The 16,515-nt window shown below is 35.9% G+C and overlaps 1 protein-coding gene across 9 annotated transcripts in view; it reads left to right on the forward strand.

Moving 5' to 3' along the window:
* Grik1 (glutamate ionotropic receptor kainate type subunit 1) overlaps window positions 1–16,515 on the forward strand; it is a 379,854-nt gene that overhangs the window by 307,016 nt on the left and 56,323 nt on the right. For all 9 annotated transcript variants that reach the window (XR_012447881.1, XM_074072841.1, XM_074072843.1 and 6 more), the window contains exon 8: window positions 16,370–16,477. Coding sequence is in view for 8 of the 9 variants with exons in the window: in XM_074072841.1 (XP_073928942.1) it covers window positions 16,370–16,477 (108 nt within the window). In the remaining variant the exon portion in view is untranslated. The remainder of the gene's footprint in view (window positions 1–16,369; window positions 16,478–16,515) is intronic.

Raw genomic sequence — 16,515 nt, forward strand, 5'->3', positions numbered from 1 at the left:
ACAGAGAAGGGCCCATGTTGTGTCTAAATAATTTCTTATCAAAAAATTTGCATCTTCTGAAGTTATAGTATCACATATAACTTTTTGAGATATCTTGCTTAGAAATTCACTTAAGCAAGTGCTCAGTATAGTCTATACCTAGAACACTGTTAGACGCAAGAGGAATGGTGGACTCAGAAAAGAAATATTGAATAATACTACCTGAACACTTTACTAAGCCATATTTGGAGGGCAATATAAATTATACACTATTAACTGTAATACAAAAATGCTATGATGGGGACTATAATGAGATAAATAAAACACAATTAAGACCAAGAATGAAAAGCTGCACATACTGAATGAAATGAACCAGGACAGCATCAGAGAAGAAGTGACATTTGAATTGATCTTGATTGATTCTTTTGTTAATTCAAGCAAGTATTTAGTAAGTAGTTTTAGTTATCTGAAACTCTCTTTGTTGATTAAAATATATGAATATATAAAAAGATACCCATTTCTGCTCTTTTGCAACACTTGCGTTCTGGTCAATAAACAAGACTTCTAAAAACATGTTGAGGAGAGGGAATTTCAAGTAGAAAGAGTATCTGGAGCAATCTCATAAATTATGAGTGTGCACAGTCTGGCACGCATCCACAAGGGTAGAACACAAAGTCCTTGGGAAATGGACTTTGGGTACTGCATGGCAATAGATGGGGAGGGAAGGGGCAGTAGAGAACAACCCTAAACAGTATGTTAGAGGGATGGGTTTTTGTTTTCTAAGCTATTGAAACCGTTTCATGGAAGCACCATCATGAAGAGTCTGAAACGGGGTAAGTTTTGTTATCATTACTGTGATTGTTGTCTTGGAGCAGCATTAGGTAATACCCCTAGAGTAAGTGTGAATGTATCTAAAGATGGCAGGATACAAGGGTCCGTGTACCACAGACATAGCTCTGCCACCTCCAGGCCTCCTTCAGATCCAAACTAAATGTGAGTTTTGGAGTTGTGTGACCTTGCCTTGCAATCTAGACTATCACCAAGCTAGTGCTCCAGTGAGAGAACTCTGGGGGAAGAAAACAAAAAAACAAAGCAAACCAGACAACAAAAGATCCCTAGGCTTGGGGGCATGCTAGAGGATGGTACTTAGATCCCCAGAAGAGAACCTGTGAGGACATGGTGATTCAAGGGTGATTTAACACTAGGAGCTGTGGGGGTGAACTCATTTTTTTTCATAGCCAGCAGAATCTGTAAAAAGACCCTATAGATCTCCCTTGCATGCAATACACCAAAAACTATTCTCCCAGAGTTGCTTCTAAAATCTCCTGCATTATAGGAGTATGGGATTCAAAACTACATGCCCAGTAATAAGATCACAATGTTTTGCAGACCCAATGCTATACTAAGACTTAAGATTATAGATTTTTCAAACCCCATTTATCTTTAATGAGCAGTTCAATCTCCATCCTTCAAAAGTAGCCACAGTTCATGTTCCCAATTCCATAAAATTTTATCAGTGCAACTACTCATTTCTCAACTGTATATTCCCTGTAGATATATAAACAGATTATAGATTACATATATATACACACACATACATATATACATACATACATACTTATATACATACATGGATGTTAAATACCTTAATTATCAGAGTGTAAACACCTTTGGATATGGAACCAGACCCTACACTTAATTGCTGATTTTTTTCATTTCTTTTTTTTTATTCATTTATTCACATGTGCACACATTGTTTGGGTCATTTCTTACCCACCCCCGTCCCCGCCCCCACTCTCTCCCCCCCACTCCCCCTCACTTCCAGGCAGAAACTGTTCTGCCCTTATCTCTAATTTTGTTGAAGAGAAGACATAAGCATAATAAGGAACACAAAGTGTTTTTGCTAATTGAGATAAGGATAGCTACACAGACAGATTCTGTCTAGGAAGATTCTGTGTAGGAAGCATTGCTTCCATGTACACATGTGTTACAACCCAAGTTGATTCATCTCTAAGTGATCTTTACACTGGTTCCTGATTCCCTTCTCATGTTGACCTCTGTCACTTTAATGTTTCTGTATTAGTTCCTCTGGAGTGGGGACATCAAACATTTTCATGTTTTGGGTTTTCTACCTATCCCCATACCACCCATATGTGCTCTCCCCTTGTCATGTGATCCAAGTCCAACCACATTACTGTATTTGCCCTAGATCTAAAGTCCACATATGAGGGAGAACACATGATTTTTGGTCTTCTGAGCCTGGCTAACCTCACTCAGGATGATGTTCTCCAGTCCCATCCATTCACTTGAGAATGATAAGATTTCATTCTTTTTCATGGCTGAGTAAAATTCCATTATGTATAAGTACCACATTTTCTTGATCCATTTGTCAGTAGTGGGGCATATTGGTGGTTTCTTGGCTATTGTGAATAGCGCTGCAGTAAACATGGGTGTGCAGGTGCCTTTGGAGTAACCTGTGTCCTATTCCTTTGGGTATATCCCCAGGAGTGGGATTGCTGGATCATACGGCAGATCTATGTTTAGATTTTTAAGAAGCCTCCAAATTTTTTTCCAGAGTGGTTGCACTAGCTTGCATTCCCACCAGCAGTGTATGAGGGTTCCTTTTTCCCCACATCCTCGAAAACACCTGTTGGTGGTGTTTTGGTGATGACTATTCTAATAGGGGTGAGGTAGAATCTTAGTGTGGTTTTGATTTTCATTTCCTTTATGGCCAGAGATGGTGAGCATTTTTTCATGTGTTTTTTGGCCATTTAAATTTCTTCTTTTGAAAAATTTCTGTTTAATTCAGTTGCCCATTTCTTTATTGGTTCATTGATTTGGGGAGAGTTTAGTTTCTTAAGTTCCCTATTTTAACAGCTGATTAATAATTGTTTGGTGGCATTGTTCAGCAAACACAGGTCTGTGGAGATGACGAGCCTTGAATCTTGTTTCAGTGATTTTTAGAGTGTCATGTGATAACCTTGTTCATCAAACTGGATTAAAATGCTTGTAAAAATAAATAGAGATCCTTGACTTCCACCTCAAACAAGTGTTCAAGGATTCTGTGCTTATTTAAAATGTGGGAACCACTGTGTTAACATAATTGATGATGGAGATGGGCAGTTGGTTTTTCACTAACAAGCAGCATTTGTAAAAGCTTGGAGATAGAGCAAAGTTCATGGCAAACTGGTCTATAGGTGATCCTAGATTGGTGAGGAGGTTAAAGAAATCTTAAGTAGGACAAGAAAATAAGGGAACTTGAGTTTTATTGGGCTTCTACTTCAATAGAACTTTGGTAGATGTTTGAAAGCATCGTATCTTTTTATCTCTACAATGTCTAGGTGTAGGCAATATTTTTACAAATAGAGACTGATGAAATAACTTGCTCAGAATCACAAAACTAATCAAATATAGAGTCAAGTTTCAAACTCACATCTGTTGATTCTAAAGTCAAATTCTGATACACCCTGCTGAGACTTTAAATCTCTGTAACAATTAAAATTTACTATCATTATATTGAAAGATGTCTTATTTATAATGGTAGGTTTGTAACTAAAATTTGCATGGAGTGAATTCCCCATTAGTAGTATTTTAAAAGTTTTGAATTCAATGCAACTTGGGGAAGATGGGGGTTAGGCACTGAATCAATTTACCATTTCAATAAATGTTCCTATTTTACCCAAAATTTCATCTTTCCCATACAGCTTTTTAATGTGATTCTGGCATATATTGTCATGTGATGTGATACGCCTTATAAAAGTCAAGGAATTATTGATATCTCAGAGTAGCAGATTATTTTGAACTTGGTAAAAATGAAGGGAAGGAAGAAACCCTGGGGTATATACAAGAAGAAGTTTCAGTGGGAACAGACTGTGTGACTAGAGATAAAGGACTTTAAATCATGCTTTGCAGCCTTACAATTAAACTTTAAGTCAGCAAGAGTCACCAACATTTGTGATAAAAAGTCTCTGAGTAGCAACACATAAGTAATTCAAAAAAGAAATCCCAGGAAGTAGAACCATCCTGAGTCCCATTTTATCTGGTAGTTGACAAACAGAGGGGAATTATGAAAGGCACTGAAAGACAGTCTAGCAGGAAAATTAGAAGTGGCTCAACAAAGCTAGCATAAGACCAAGACTTCATATATTTTTTCAAGAAATTTCTAAGTCCTGATGGCAATTAGAACACTGTGTGCAAATGAGTCAAGGGTCCCCAGACCCCTAATGGAGAGGTCTTCACAAAAGAGAGCCCTTTCTTTCTATTCATGCTAACAGTGCTGCCCAGTTTGGTGACACTGACATTTACAACAAGCTGCTCTGTGCTAAAGCAAAGAAGCTGAATAATGGGATACTGGAAATAAGAGTAGAAGCATTTTATCTTTTTGGTTGAATACAGCAAGTCTAAGATGGGTCAAATCTAAGATGGGTCAATTTAGACAACTCAGGCTTCATACACACCATTCAGCTAGTGAAATGTCAGTATTTTAGTGATGATTCAAAGTTTTTAATTTATTTCTCTTTTTGTTTTTGGCTTGAGAATGTTCTCTCCTCATGACCCATGCAAAGCCAAAGTTAAAGTGTAAAATGGGAAACATTAGGGCAGTTCTCTTTGTTTCTTTCTCATGACCTAATCTATGGAAATGCAGCATGGTGGAGGAGAAAGACCCCAGAAGATCTGGTTCCAAATATCTCCAGTGAGTCTAATAGAACATCATACTTAAGATATCTTTCCTCTTTGGTAAACGGGATAATTCTACTTACCTCATCTGGCTGTTGTCAGGATCAAATGAGATAATACATGTATATTCTTTTGCATTAGTCAATATATAATTTTAAAATGTTATCAACATGACTGTCACACAAATACACAGTAATATAAGATGTGCCCCAAATACATATAATTCCTTAATGATGGAACTATCTGAACACTAAATCTGGTTCAAAAAATTAGAGGAATGGTGGCTATAGGCTCTGTCCTAGGAAAGGCTAACTGAAATAAATAGACTGAGTCAGAGACAAAACCGATCACTGCTGTACAGGGCAGTAAAGCCATAACCTTTGAGGTCATCTTTTGTGCCAGAAATGAATTACTTGCATCTCTGTTGGACATAAATCTATTAGTTAACATGTAATTTCATAGTCTTGACTCTAAACAATAGGAAATAGTAACACAAATAAAAGTATAAACCTCTGGAGAATTAAATCATTCTTAGATGGGACTATTAGAAAATGATCCCATAGGACTTTGAAAGAATATACAGTCATCCTTTTGTTTTGTTTCCAAATTTTAAATAATTTTGTCAACAGTCCCTTATATCACAAATAATCTCTGAAGATTTTTCACATTGCAGTAAGTCTGGTGCCATTGTTTGTGAACCTGATTCATTTACATAAGGGCGTACTATGTAAGTCTCTTTGAATATGAACAGAAAATTTAGAGCTACTGTTTTAAGCAGATACTAAAGTCAGAAAATTAACTTCTACATGGAAATTTCAAAAAAATTGTATTTTCAAAAGCTTCTTTTTTCCCAAAAATTTTTTTTGCAATTTTTGTTATTCTTATTTACTCCTAATTGTATTAATTTACTGTTGCTTCTTAAATAAATTATAACAAATTCCATTGTTTAACACACACAAATTTATTCTTTTACAGTTCTAGAGGTCAGAAGTCTGACAGGGGTCTCACAGGGCCAAAATCATGGTCTTAGCAGTACAGACTCCATCTGGAAGCTGTAAGGAAACATCTATTCCTTTGCCTTTCCCAGTTTTTAGAGGCATTCTGTATCCTTTCCACATATCCTTTCTGTATTTCTTTTCTCTATCTTCAGAGCCAGACTTTCTCTCAGTCTTTTTCTCTGCCCCCAATATACCTTATGTCTGCCTAACCCATCCCAAGCCCCTCTTACAATAACCTTGTGATTACATCAGGTCCAGTCTAATAATCCAGGGTGATTTTCCCATTGTAATCTCCTTAATTTGTTCAAATCTTCATTGTCCCTTTTTGCCACATTCTATCTCACAAGGATATTGGAAGGGGGATAATGTTATTCATTCTACTACTCAAGGGTAAATACCTGTACATTTGGATGAATTTATCACTCAAATGTTGGGTTCTCAAAATCTTGTAGATTTCCTGGCCTGCTGGGAAATTACCTTCTTTCTCACTTATAAGTCTAGTATTATGTAAAGAATAGAACAAATAAAAGACCAATTTCCTGAGGTTTCCTGGATCTTGGTTCCACATTTGAACACCCATTCCTTTGTGGTGAGTTTGCTATACTCAGTGAAATGAAAATTTTTTTCTCAAATATGACAGGCCTAGTGTATTAGTGAGGATTCTTCTTAGTTTTCAGACTCTAACTTATAGTACAGCCTTTGGACAAACATAAGGGAAAAGGACAGAAATGGAAGTCTATCAGAGTAGGTTACATAGAAGGTAAATGATAAATTTTTATATCTTCTTGTTAAGAGCCAACAAAAAACTCTAAAGCCAATTGTCATCTTGAAAGAAAGAAATAATTTTACATTAATGTAATATTTGGGAGAAAAAGATTTAAAAAACCTAAAATATATATCTCATTAATAAACCCACCAAAACTAAGTAAACTTTTCTAAAACTTCAATACCTTTTGTTGCTTTTATTCAAATGCATTAGGAATAGATATTATACTGTGCAAATGAGATTCCATTTCCTGAAATCTTGTGTACTATGCACACTCATGCTTTTCCATTTGCCATACTTTTTCATGATTTGGAAATATTTTTGCACCTTATAAACAAAAGTATAGCTCATTACTTTATATACATGAGCATGCATAATTCACCTCCCAAGAGGCACATAATCCTTTGAACACCTTTCTCCAGGTAACAAAAAGTATGCTTGTTCATTAACATGACTCAAGTTTGCATCCTATCTATAACATACAAAAATAAGATATATATGGAACATATATGTATATATTCAGCACCTGTATAAATATATGTACACATGTGATAACCAACACGTCAGTATTATTTCTTACTGAAAAACTATCCAGATATCCAAAGATAATGTACAAATTAACGTGATCTAATAATAGCTAGAGAATACTTACTAAGAAACTTGGCAATTATGTTTCAACTGATCCACCACAAAAGAAAATTACTATTAATATAAAATTTGGTCAGAATTCTAACTCAATGTAGTTACTTGTATAACTTTACATCTGCATTTTCAGCATCATGAGGCAATGCTGGCTTGGCTAATCAGTAAACCACTATAAGAAATTCAGGAAATTCAGGGTCTGGAGGCATGGCTCAAATGGAAGAGTAAGTCCTCCAAGACCCTGAGTTCAAACCCAGATAGCACCAAAAAGAAAAGAACAAGTGAGAAAATAGAAAAAGAAATTTAGGAAATTCAGACTGTGCTGTCCACCATGAAACAAAAAGCAAATCTGTAAAAGAAAATGTGCGCTTGAGCTATAATTCATATCCATAAAATTGGAAGAAAGGCATGTTCTGAAATTTTAAACTAGTTTTTCAAAATCAATTTAATGTAAAATTCATTTACATGAACTTGTGTTTTTACACAAAAATACTTTGGAGGTAGCAACTTCTGTGAGCTTTTCATCAAGTATAGCACATTTCATTTATTAAAACTTCAGTTTAAATTATGGAAATGCTGACATAAGAAATCAAGTATATTAATAATAAAAATGATAATCCTTTAATTTACAAGTTTTTATTGTCCAATATATTAATGCCTTCTGGAAGTAAGAACATATTTTACATCACACTGTGAATTGGAATGGCTTCTTTCGTGTCCAGATATAGATAGCCATCTAGAGTCTCAGCTCCAATTTTAAAACCTTACCTATAGTTCAGAAATAAATATGGAACACAAGAACTCAAGTGGACAGAATTCAAAGGGTAGTTTCCATTTGCAACCAATCTGAGACATAACTCTGTTCAGATAAAAGAAAAACAGCTAACAAACCAGATTTTCAGTCATCTCCCATTGTATGAAGCATCACACTACCTTCGTTTACCTGTTATATCATCACCTAATGAGAACAAAATGCCACATTCACAACCATTGCTGTCATCAATCACAAATAATTCTATAGACATGTGCAAATCAGATTTACATACACACAGAGTGCCCTCTTGACCGTGTTCTTTGGGCTGGTCTAGCAGCTAGCATGTACACCTAGCACCTGCTCATACCCACTAATCTGTATACCTGGTTATGGGCCAAATCAGGAGCTTCTGAGACACAAAGTACTCTCTTCTTCAGTCAGTGGAATTGGCCAGTGATAGGAAACCAGACACAGGTCCCTGGGGGTGCAGGAAAAGTAATCCAAGCCATGAGTTAGGAAAGGCAGTTTTGAACTGACAAACTTGGCCAAAATTTAGAATCAAAACAGATGGGAAGGGAGGGAAGGGAAGGGGGGACAGGGGAGTGTAGGGGGGAGGGGAGGGAAGGGAATGTGTTTGGGCTTTTTTCAGAATTATTTTTTATTGGGAGGTAAAATTTGTGCATCTTTGTGGGACACAATATGATAATACATATATGCAATGTGTAATAAGTGTTTCTCTGTCTTCAAACATTGATCATTGTGCTCTCCTACCTATTTTCAAATATATCATAGGTTGTTGTAACTGAGTTGCCCTACTCTTTTGTAGAAAACCAGAATTATTCCTACTGATTTTAGTGCCTCTTGACTAACTTCGTTCTATCCCCCTCACACACACTTCCTGCCCTTCTTCAGTCTTTCTGGCCCCTATTGAGTCAATTCTTTTATAAAATTGACTACATTTTACAAGGTTATCATTGCTATAAATATCGATTCCTTATATAGATTTTTTTTGCATTTTTTATTAGGATATACTCATTATATAGATGGGGGATTCTTTGTGACAATCCTGAATAGGCTTACATTGTACATTGGTTAGATCACCCCCACCACCCTCCCCAACCCCACAACTCCCTCCTTGTCACACTTAAAGCAATTGCAAGAGGTTTCATTGTTCTGTTTTATATATGTACATGAAGCTCATCAACCATATTCTTTCACTTTCATCTCCTCAATGCACCTACCTCCTCCCACAAATACCTCCCATGTTATAACCATTTTACAGTTCTGTCTTTCATTATAAATTCCAAAGTCAATGTTCAAAGGAGTTTCTCAAAGTATCCCCACTGTGAGGATACTTTATTTTGGTCATTTCAAAACCTTCCATTACTCTGTCTTATCCCTTCCTTCCCACCCCTGTTATTACTCCAAAGCAGTTATATATGTGACTCTTATACAAATATAGATAAAGTGCATGTTGAATAGGTATGTCACTGAGGGAACCATTAGGATAATAAAATTCATTTCAAGGAGATCTAGAGGTATTGTCTATAGACCACCAGCAAAAATAAAGCTTGTTAATGTCCTATAAGTAGGGCAGTGAAATCCTAATCTTTGTGGTTATCTGCTTCATCAGAAATCATTTATATCTCTACCAGAATCAAATCAATATGTGATTCCATACAACTGTATCTTACACAAAGCAGGTTGAAAGGTAAACTGTGTTTACCTAGAGAATAAAACTATTCTTCACTAAGTCTATTGGACAATGGCTCATTGCTTGATTTTCAAGTTCTGATAAATTTTATTAATACACATAATAGTTACTTAAAAATTATTTCTTTCCCCTCACTGATTTAATAAGACAAGCTAACTTTTGTTTTTGCCATAATCCTTCTGTTCATAATGCTTAGAGAAGAAAGCGTTTCTAACAGATAAGTGATATAGATAGGTAGATAGGTAGGTAGGTAGGTAAATAGATAGATAGATAGATAGATAGATAGATAGATAGATAGATAGATAGATGGAGATAAGTAGATAGATATGTAAAAATGTTAGAAACTATTGTTCTTAAAAGTTCATGTCCACTTGAAAAAGCCATTCATTCTCTCTCTCAAGAAATCTCTGTCTTTCTGTAGGAAGCCATATATTCACTATGATATAAATAATTTACGATACAGTTCTGATTGGAATTGTCAGTTTGAATCCTCCCTCCCCATATCATGAATATATCCTAATAAAAAATTTTATTTAAAAAAGAGTTTTTAGACAGGGGGATTTAGATTCCTTTAAATATTTAAATTCCTATTTGGAAAAAATGAATGAAAGCAATCATTTTAACCAATTGAATTTAAAAATTATCTATTGTAAGAGCCTATAGTTAGGTGCTAACTATTTCCTTTCCTAACACTAAAGTATATAGTTTTTAATTTGTGCAATAAATATCGTGTTGAGGAAAAGAGTACAAATAAGACATAATGATTTTGAAACCTCTCAGTTTCCATCTTTCACCTCTTGATTCCTGTCTTCTGTCCATTAGGTGGTGTGTCCAATATCAGAAAAGAAAATAAGTCATACCATTTGATTTAGTTGCTTTTAAACAAATAATTGTGAAGAGGAATAGCAGGGTAGATATTAAAGTTATTTCCTAAAATAGGGACAATTGTTTAAGTATTGTTTTCAGTCAAGTATACTATAATCGTTCTCTCTGCAAATGCTTCTACATAAGGCAAGCAAATTGTAATTATGAATAATACAATTACATATCATTATCTAAATTGTATATGTCTCAGTTCTATTCCAGAAAATGGATTCCTTTTGGATCTTATTTGCCATATACAGAAATTAGTTATTGAATATTCACCCTAATCAATAGTTTAGTTGATGATTAATGAATTATTATAAAAAAACTAGTTTTCAAAAAAGCAAAGAACATATGTAGAACTATAACTTATCTAGGAAAGGGAGGCAGAAGGACATGGGTAATTGCAGCCATAAGGAAACTTGACTTTGAAGGTCAAAAGACACAGTTCTGTAAAGAACCAGGCAGGGAGTCTTTGTAGATATTTGAGGCAGGAAAAGAAGCATTGTCAGAGCATGAAAGGAGAACTTTTTACCACTGGATGAGTAGAGAGGAAAGCAGAGAGTGGGAATTATTCTGTACCAATGATTGGAACACCAAGTTCAAGAATAAAACCAACACAACAGAATCCAAACAAAGAGACACAATAGACATACTTCATGGAAATGAAATTGGATTTTTGAACTAGGTTTTAAGACCCCACTATGAGCTATATGCTACATTAAGAGATAAATGCTACCTGTTCTATACATTTTCAGAGAGGCCTATAAATTCTGGACAATGTACCAAATTGATTCACAACATGACTTCCATATAAGAAAAGTAGCCTTTAGGAAAAAGCTTTCTGAACTGCTTGTATAACTTAATGTAGTTAACTACCTCCTTCCAAACAGATCAGAAGGACTACCAGAACTATACATTGTTCACAAGCATGAAGAAGGGACTTGAAAACTGACTTAATCCAAACCCCTGACACAGTAGAGATTTCCACTGAACCAAAGCCTTAGACAAATTGCTCTTGGGCATTTGATATAACCCTAACACAGCAGCTTATTTTGCAGTTTTTATTTCTACAAGTCAGCTTTTGGCTTGCAAAATAAGAAGGTAGTGACCAGAACACAAAAAATAAGATGGGGATATGGTAGGGGGTAGAGAAGAGACTGTGGTTTCAGAAGGTACCCAAACATACAGAAAAGGACACTCCCTACTTGCATTTATAATTGATCATTTTTTTCTGTTGAAGAGACTTGCTCACTTATTTCAGCCATCACAACAACAGGTGTTTCTATTAACCATAAAAAGATGCCATCTTTTTATTTAAAGCTTATACTAGTGTTTGATGTTGTGGATTCCTTGGCAATAAACTCTGAGACTAACTTCTAGGATCCAAAGAGGAAATTCTCCTTATATGTCATGGCATTTGAGCAACTGCCATCTAGTTCATCATCAAGACTGCTAGGCTATGAATGTTGGCATCTTGCTTTGTCTAATCTCATTTCTTGACAGAAATTTGATTTAACATCTAGCATTTTCAAGTGTTAAAGTATATTTCTGTTGTGATATCTTTTCTGTCTGAATGATAACCAGAAAAGGTATTGGCTAATTGTATTCATTCCTGATATTTAAGTTGATTTCTTGCCATTCTTCCCATAAAACTCTGTCCGTCCTGCTGTGGAAGTATTTCCTTTAATAGTTAATGGTGTGTAAGTGAATGGGACATTGAGATGAAGAACCACACTGTTTCTCTGTTCATCTTTGGGTGTATGAATTTGATTCCATGAATTTTGTCCTATGAGAACTACCTGCTAACTAGTCCTCTGCCTTATGATCTTGACCTTCTTCAAATTATCTTTCCTAATTCTGCTAAAGTGAACTCCCTCTAATGCACATCTGACCATGGCACTGGTGCTTAAACACTCCGATTCCCAGATGTCTAGTGAGATTCATAATGCCTTTATAAACAGGTGCCTATCTACCCTCCCAGGCTCATTTCTCATCATTGCTTTCCCTGCATTATAGACCCAGGCAATCTTATAATTTTATTTTTCATTTCATGCTTTTACCCATGCTATGAGTCTTTGCTTGGCCAGCTTCACATCTTTTGAGAGCTCAGGCATTCTTGCCTCCAGAAATCTTTTGCTGACTCTTTCCTTCCACGTGGTTGGGATAAGCACTTTCTCCCTGTACTTATTTCTTCAATACTCTGCAAATCTTTATGTTCACACTTATGGTGTTTTGTCTTAATCCATATGTACTCATTCCTACTAACCTGTAGATCACTAGAATGCTATATACCCAGCAAAGTCTCTGACACAGAGGAGATGCTCATTACATAAACATTTTCCAAATGAATTAATAGTGAAAGAAATAGATGAACCAAACTACCTTCTACACAGCCAGATAGAAATATGTTTTCCATGAAAACCACTGTGCTTCATGCTTTATATAGCCTAGCTTGCATCACAGATGCTCAAAAAATTACTATGCACTACATGAAATCCTTCTATAGTTTCTCATCTACTTTTATAGAATTCTTATCCAAACCTTCAACTTAATATAACATTTATTTATGGCCTAAAGGACAACAAAAATAGTCAATCAAGTTCACATAATTTGACAGTTGCCTAAAAGCTAAATTTGGTTTCTTGATTCCTAATCGAGAGTATTTCAGGCCAGGCACAGTTGCTCATACCTATAATCTCAGCCACCTATAATCTCATGATTCAAGGCCTGCCAAGGCAAAAAGTTAGCAAGACCCTATCTTAAAGAACAAGCTGGGCATGGTAGCACACATCTATAATCCTTGCTACATAGAAGGCAGAGGTAGGAAGATCACTGTCTAAGTCTGGTCCAAGCAAAAACATGAGATTCTACTTGAAAAATAAACTAAGGCATAAAGGACTGGGAATGTGGCTCAAATAGTAGAGCACTAACATAACGGACACAAGGCCCTGAGTTCAAATCCCAGGACCACCAGAAAAGGGGGGTATATTTTTATCATTTTTTCAATAGGATTGTAAATTGAGGAACTGGAGAAAGAGAGTAAGAGAGAGAATTAAAGAGAAAGACAGAAATGCAAAATTTGCTAATTAGTAAAACTTTGTTTGGAAACAAATCAGGGCAAGCAAATAAATTTCCCATGGGCTGTGTCATCTTTTAGACACTAAAGAAAATATAATTTAGTAAGAGAGTAGGATTTTGTTGTCAAGAGGATATTAAAAATTCCAGAATGAAAAATATGAAATGAAGTGGCAATAAGTACAAAACTCCAAGTGAAGACACAAAGCAATGGTGGTCAGTGTGCACAGGCTGCTGGATGGACAGGAGCTGGCCAGATGGGTAGAAGATGTGATGAACAAATGCAGAGGCTGGAGATGCCAGGCTTGCCCAGTTGGAACTGTGCATAGGGGGATGGCGTGGAAAATTCTGAAGAGATAGATTAGGCAAAATTTTGAAAGATCTCTATTTGAATAGATTTGAATATTGTTTGAAATATTAATTGAAAAAGATACTTTATTATTTGAAGTTCTTCAGAGAAAAACCCGATAGGATATATAAATGTAAATAAAAGGATTGACTAGCACAATCATGGAGGTTGAGAGGTCCCAACATCTGCTGCCTGCACACTGGAGACCCAGAAGAGCTGTTGGTTCAGCTCCAGTTCAAGTCTATCTGAGAACCTAGAGCCCAGTGGTGTAAATCTCAATCTTAGAGAAGGGGAAGATTTATGCTTCCACACAAATAGGCAGAGTAAGATTCTCCTTTCCCCTGCTGCTTTGTTCCACGCTGGCTCTCAGTGGACTGGGTGATGCCCACTCACACTGAGAAGAAACTCAGCCTAGCAATTCCACTGTGATTCACTTCTGCAAACACCCTCACAGATCCACCCAGAAATAATGTTCAACCAGATAGCTGAGCATCCTGGCATCAAATTAATCATCCCACCTCCAATGAGAAGTCAAGATTTAGATTAATTTGCACGTGTCAGAAATCCATTATATACTTAATATGCTGGAGATCACATGAATATGAAAATTATATTTTCCAACAATCAATCTGATAGGACTTCTATAATGAAATATAGTAGACATCAGTAAAGAGCAGATATTCGAATCACTATGTGGAATAATAAAATACAAATTCTAAAGTTATGAAAGTGAAAAAGGAAAATAAGAGGTAGTTGCAAAAGTAGCAATTGTTAAAGTCTGAATGTGTTAATAGTTTTGTTAGGGGCCAGGCAGAGTGACTTATGCTGCAATCCCAGTTACTCAGAAGGCAGAGATTGGGAGGATCAAGGCTTAAGACCAACTCAGACAAAAAGTTAGCAATAATTCATCACAATCAGTAAGCTAGGAATGGTGGAGTGTACCTGTGATCCCTACAAAAAAAACAATAGGTAGGTAGGTAGGAGGATTGTGGTCTGAGGCCAGCTCAGAGCAAAAACTCAAGATCCTACCTGAAAAATAACTAAAAGCAACTAAAAGAAAAAAAAAAAGGAACTGGTGGAATGGGTCAAGTAGTAGAGTGTCTTTAGGCCTTAAATTCAAAACCCAGTAGCACCAATAAATAAATGGATAATAGTTGTGTTAGGTGCCATTTAATTAATCTTCACCAAATTTCTGTATCCGTCTCCAAAGTCTGAGATAATCCAGGTTCAGGTCAAATAACTTGCCCAAAGTCACAGTTCTTAAATTCAAATCCAATTTCTGTGGAAAACATGTTTTTTCCATTGCATTGCTGTGACTCTTGGCCACATGAGTGACTGTGGTGAATAGGTGCCCATGATGTAAACAACTGCAAATACAGCATAATTCTTTAGGCTCTTCACGTTTTATACATGTTTGATGAATTTGGTGAAGTCAATGGGGAGAAAACATGGACATTTATACAAAGATCTAAGTTCACATTTGTCTCCATGTATAAGTGAAACTCAGATGAACAAAATCACCAAAAATTGAACTTCAAGTGCCCCAAGATCCTCTATGTTTTATTTAATAGGCCCACCAAAGATGTACAATGTGAGCTCTATGAAAGATAGCTGTGATTTTTATTTCCTAAAACAATGTTGATGCATGTCAGTAGTGGAACAGTGGCTCCCTCTGATTATCCATTGTAATCCTTGGAATTTGCAAATGTTACTTTGTTACCTTATATGGCAGAAAGGGATTTGCGTATTGATTAAATAAAGGATTTTCAGATGCGTGGATTATCCTATATTATCCACATGGGCTCTAAATGCAATCACAGGGTCCTTAGAGAAGCAGAAGAACATTTCACACAAATAGAAGAGGAGGAGGCAATGTGACCACAGTGATAGAGATTAGAGTGATGTGGCCACAAGACAAGGAGCACTGGCAGGCACCACAAGCAGGAAGAGACAAGGACTGAAATCTGCTCTACAGCTTCCAGAAAGACCAGAGACCTGCTGATACTTTGAGTTCACTCAGAATTGCAGGAGAATATAGTTCTGTTGTCTTAAGCCAACACATTTGTGAAAATTTGCTTTGGTAGCCATAGGAAACTAAGAAGGCACTAGAAGGCCTAAGTCATAACCACCCTAAAGATTCAATAATACATCATGGGTGTATATCTTTCTCACAGAGAAAGAAAAAGGAGGGAGGTACTTCCTCTTGATAGTGACTTCAAAGGAATTTGAATTGATCTAGGAATATATTATGACTTCCTAACTTCATTTGCTTCATATATTCTATGTAAAACTTATGTTCTGTTTTTCAGTCATTCTTTCCATCCTGCACATTTTTGTTGACACTAACACAGGTTTGACTAGTGATAAGATGTTAGGACTGACAAAATAAAGGAATGCAAATAAAATGGTGAAGTGTTCTGATTTTGTTTTGTATCAGCATGATGAAACTGAATAATTGGATACTGTGATGAGATTGAGGTATTACAATTTTGATGGTCTTAGATTGTGATAAGTATTAAACAGTAACACCATATTCTTATTTCCACAGGCTCGATGGGATGGCTTGACTGGGCGTATCACCTTCAATAAGACTGATGGTTTAAGGAAGGATTTTGATCTGGACATTATTAGTCTTAAAGAGGAAGGAACTGAAAAGGTAACTTCTCTTATAATAAATTATTAAGTAAATAAATT

Source organism: Castor canadensis, chromosome 5 (assembly GCF_047511655.1).
Source record: "Castor canadensis chromosome 5, mCasCan1.hap1v2, whole genome shotgun sequence".
In the NCBI taxonomy this organism is placed as follows: domain Eukaryota; kingdom Metazoa; phylum Chordata; class Mammalia; order Rodentia; family Castoridae; genus Castor; species Castor canadensis.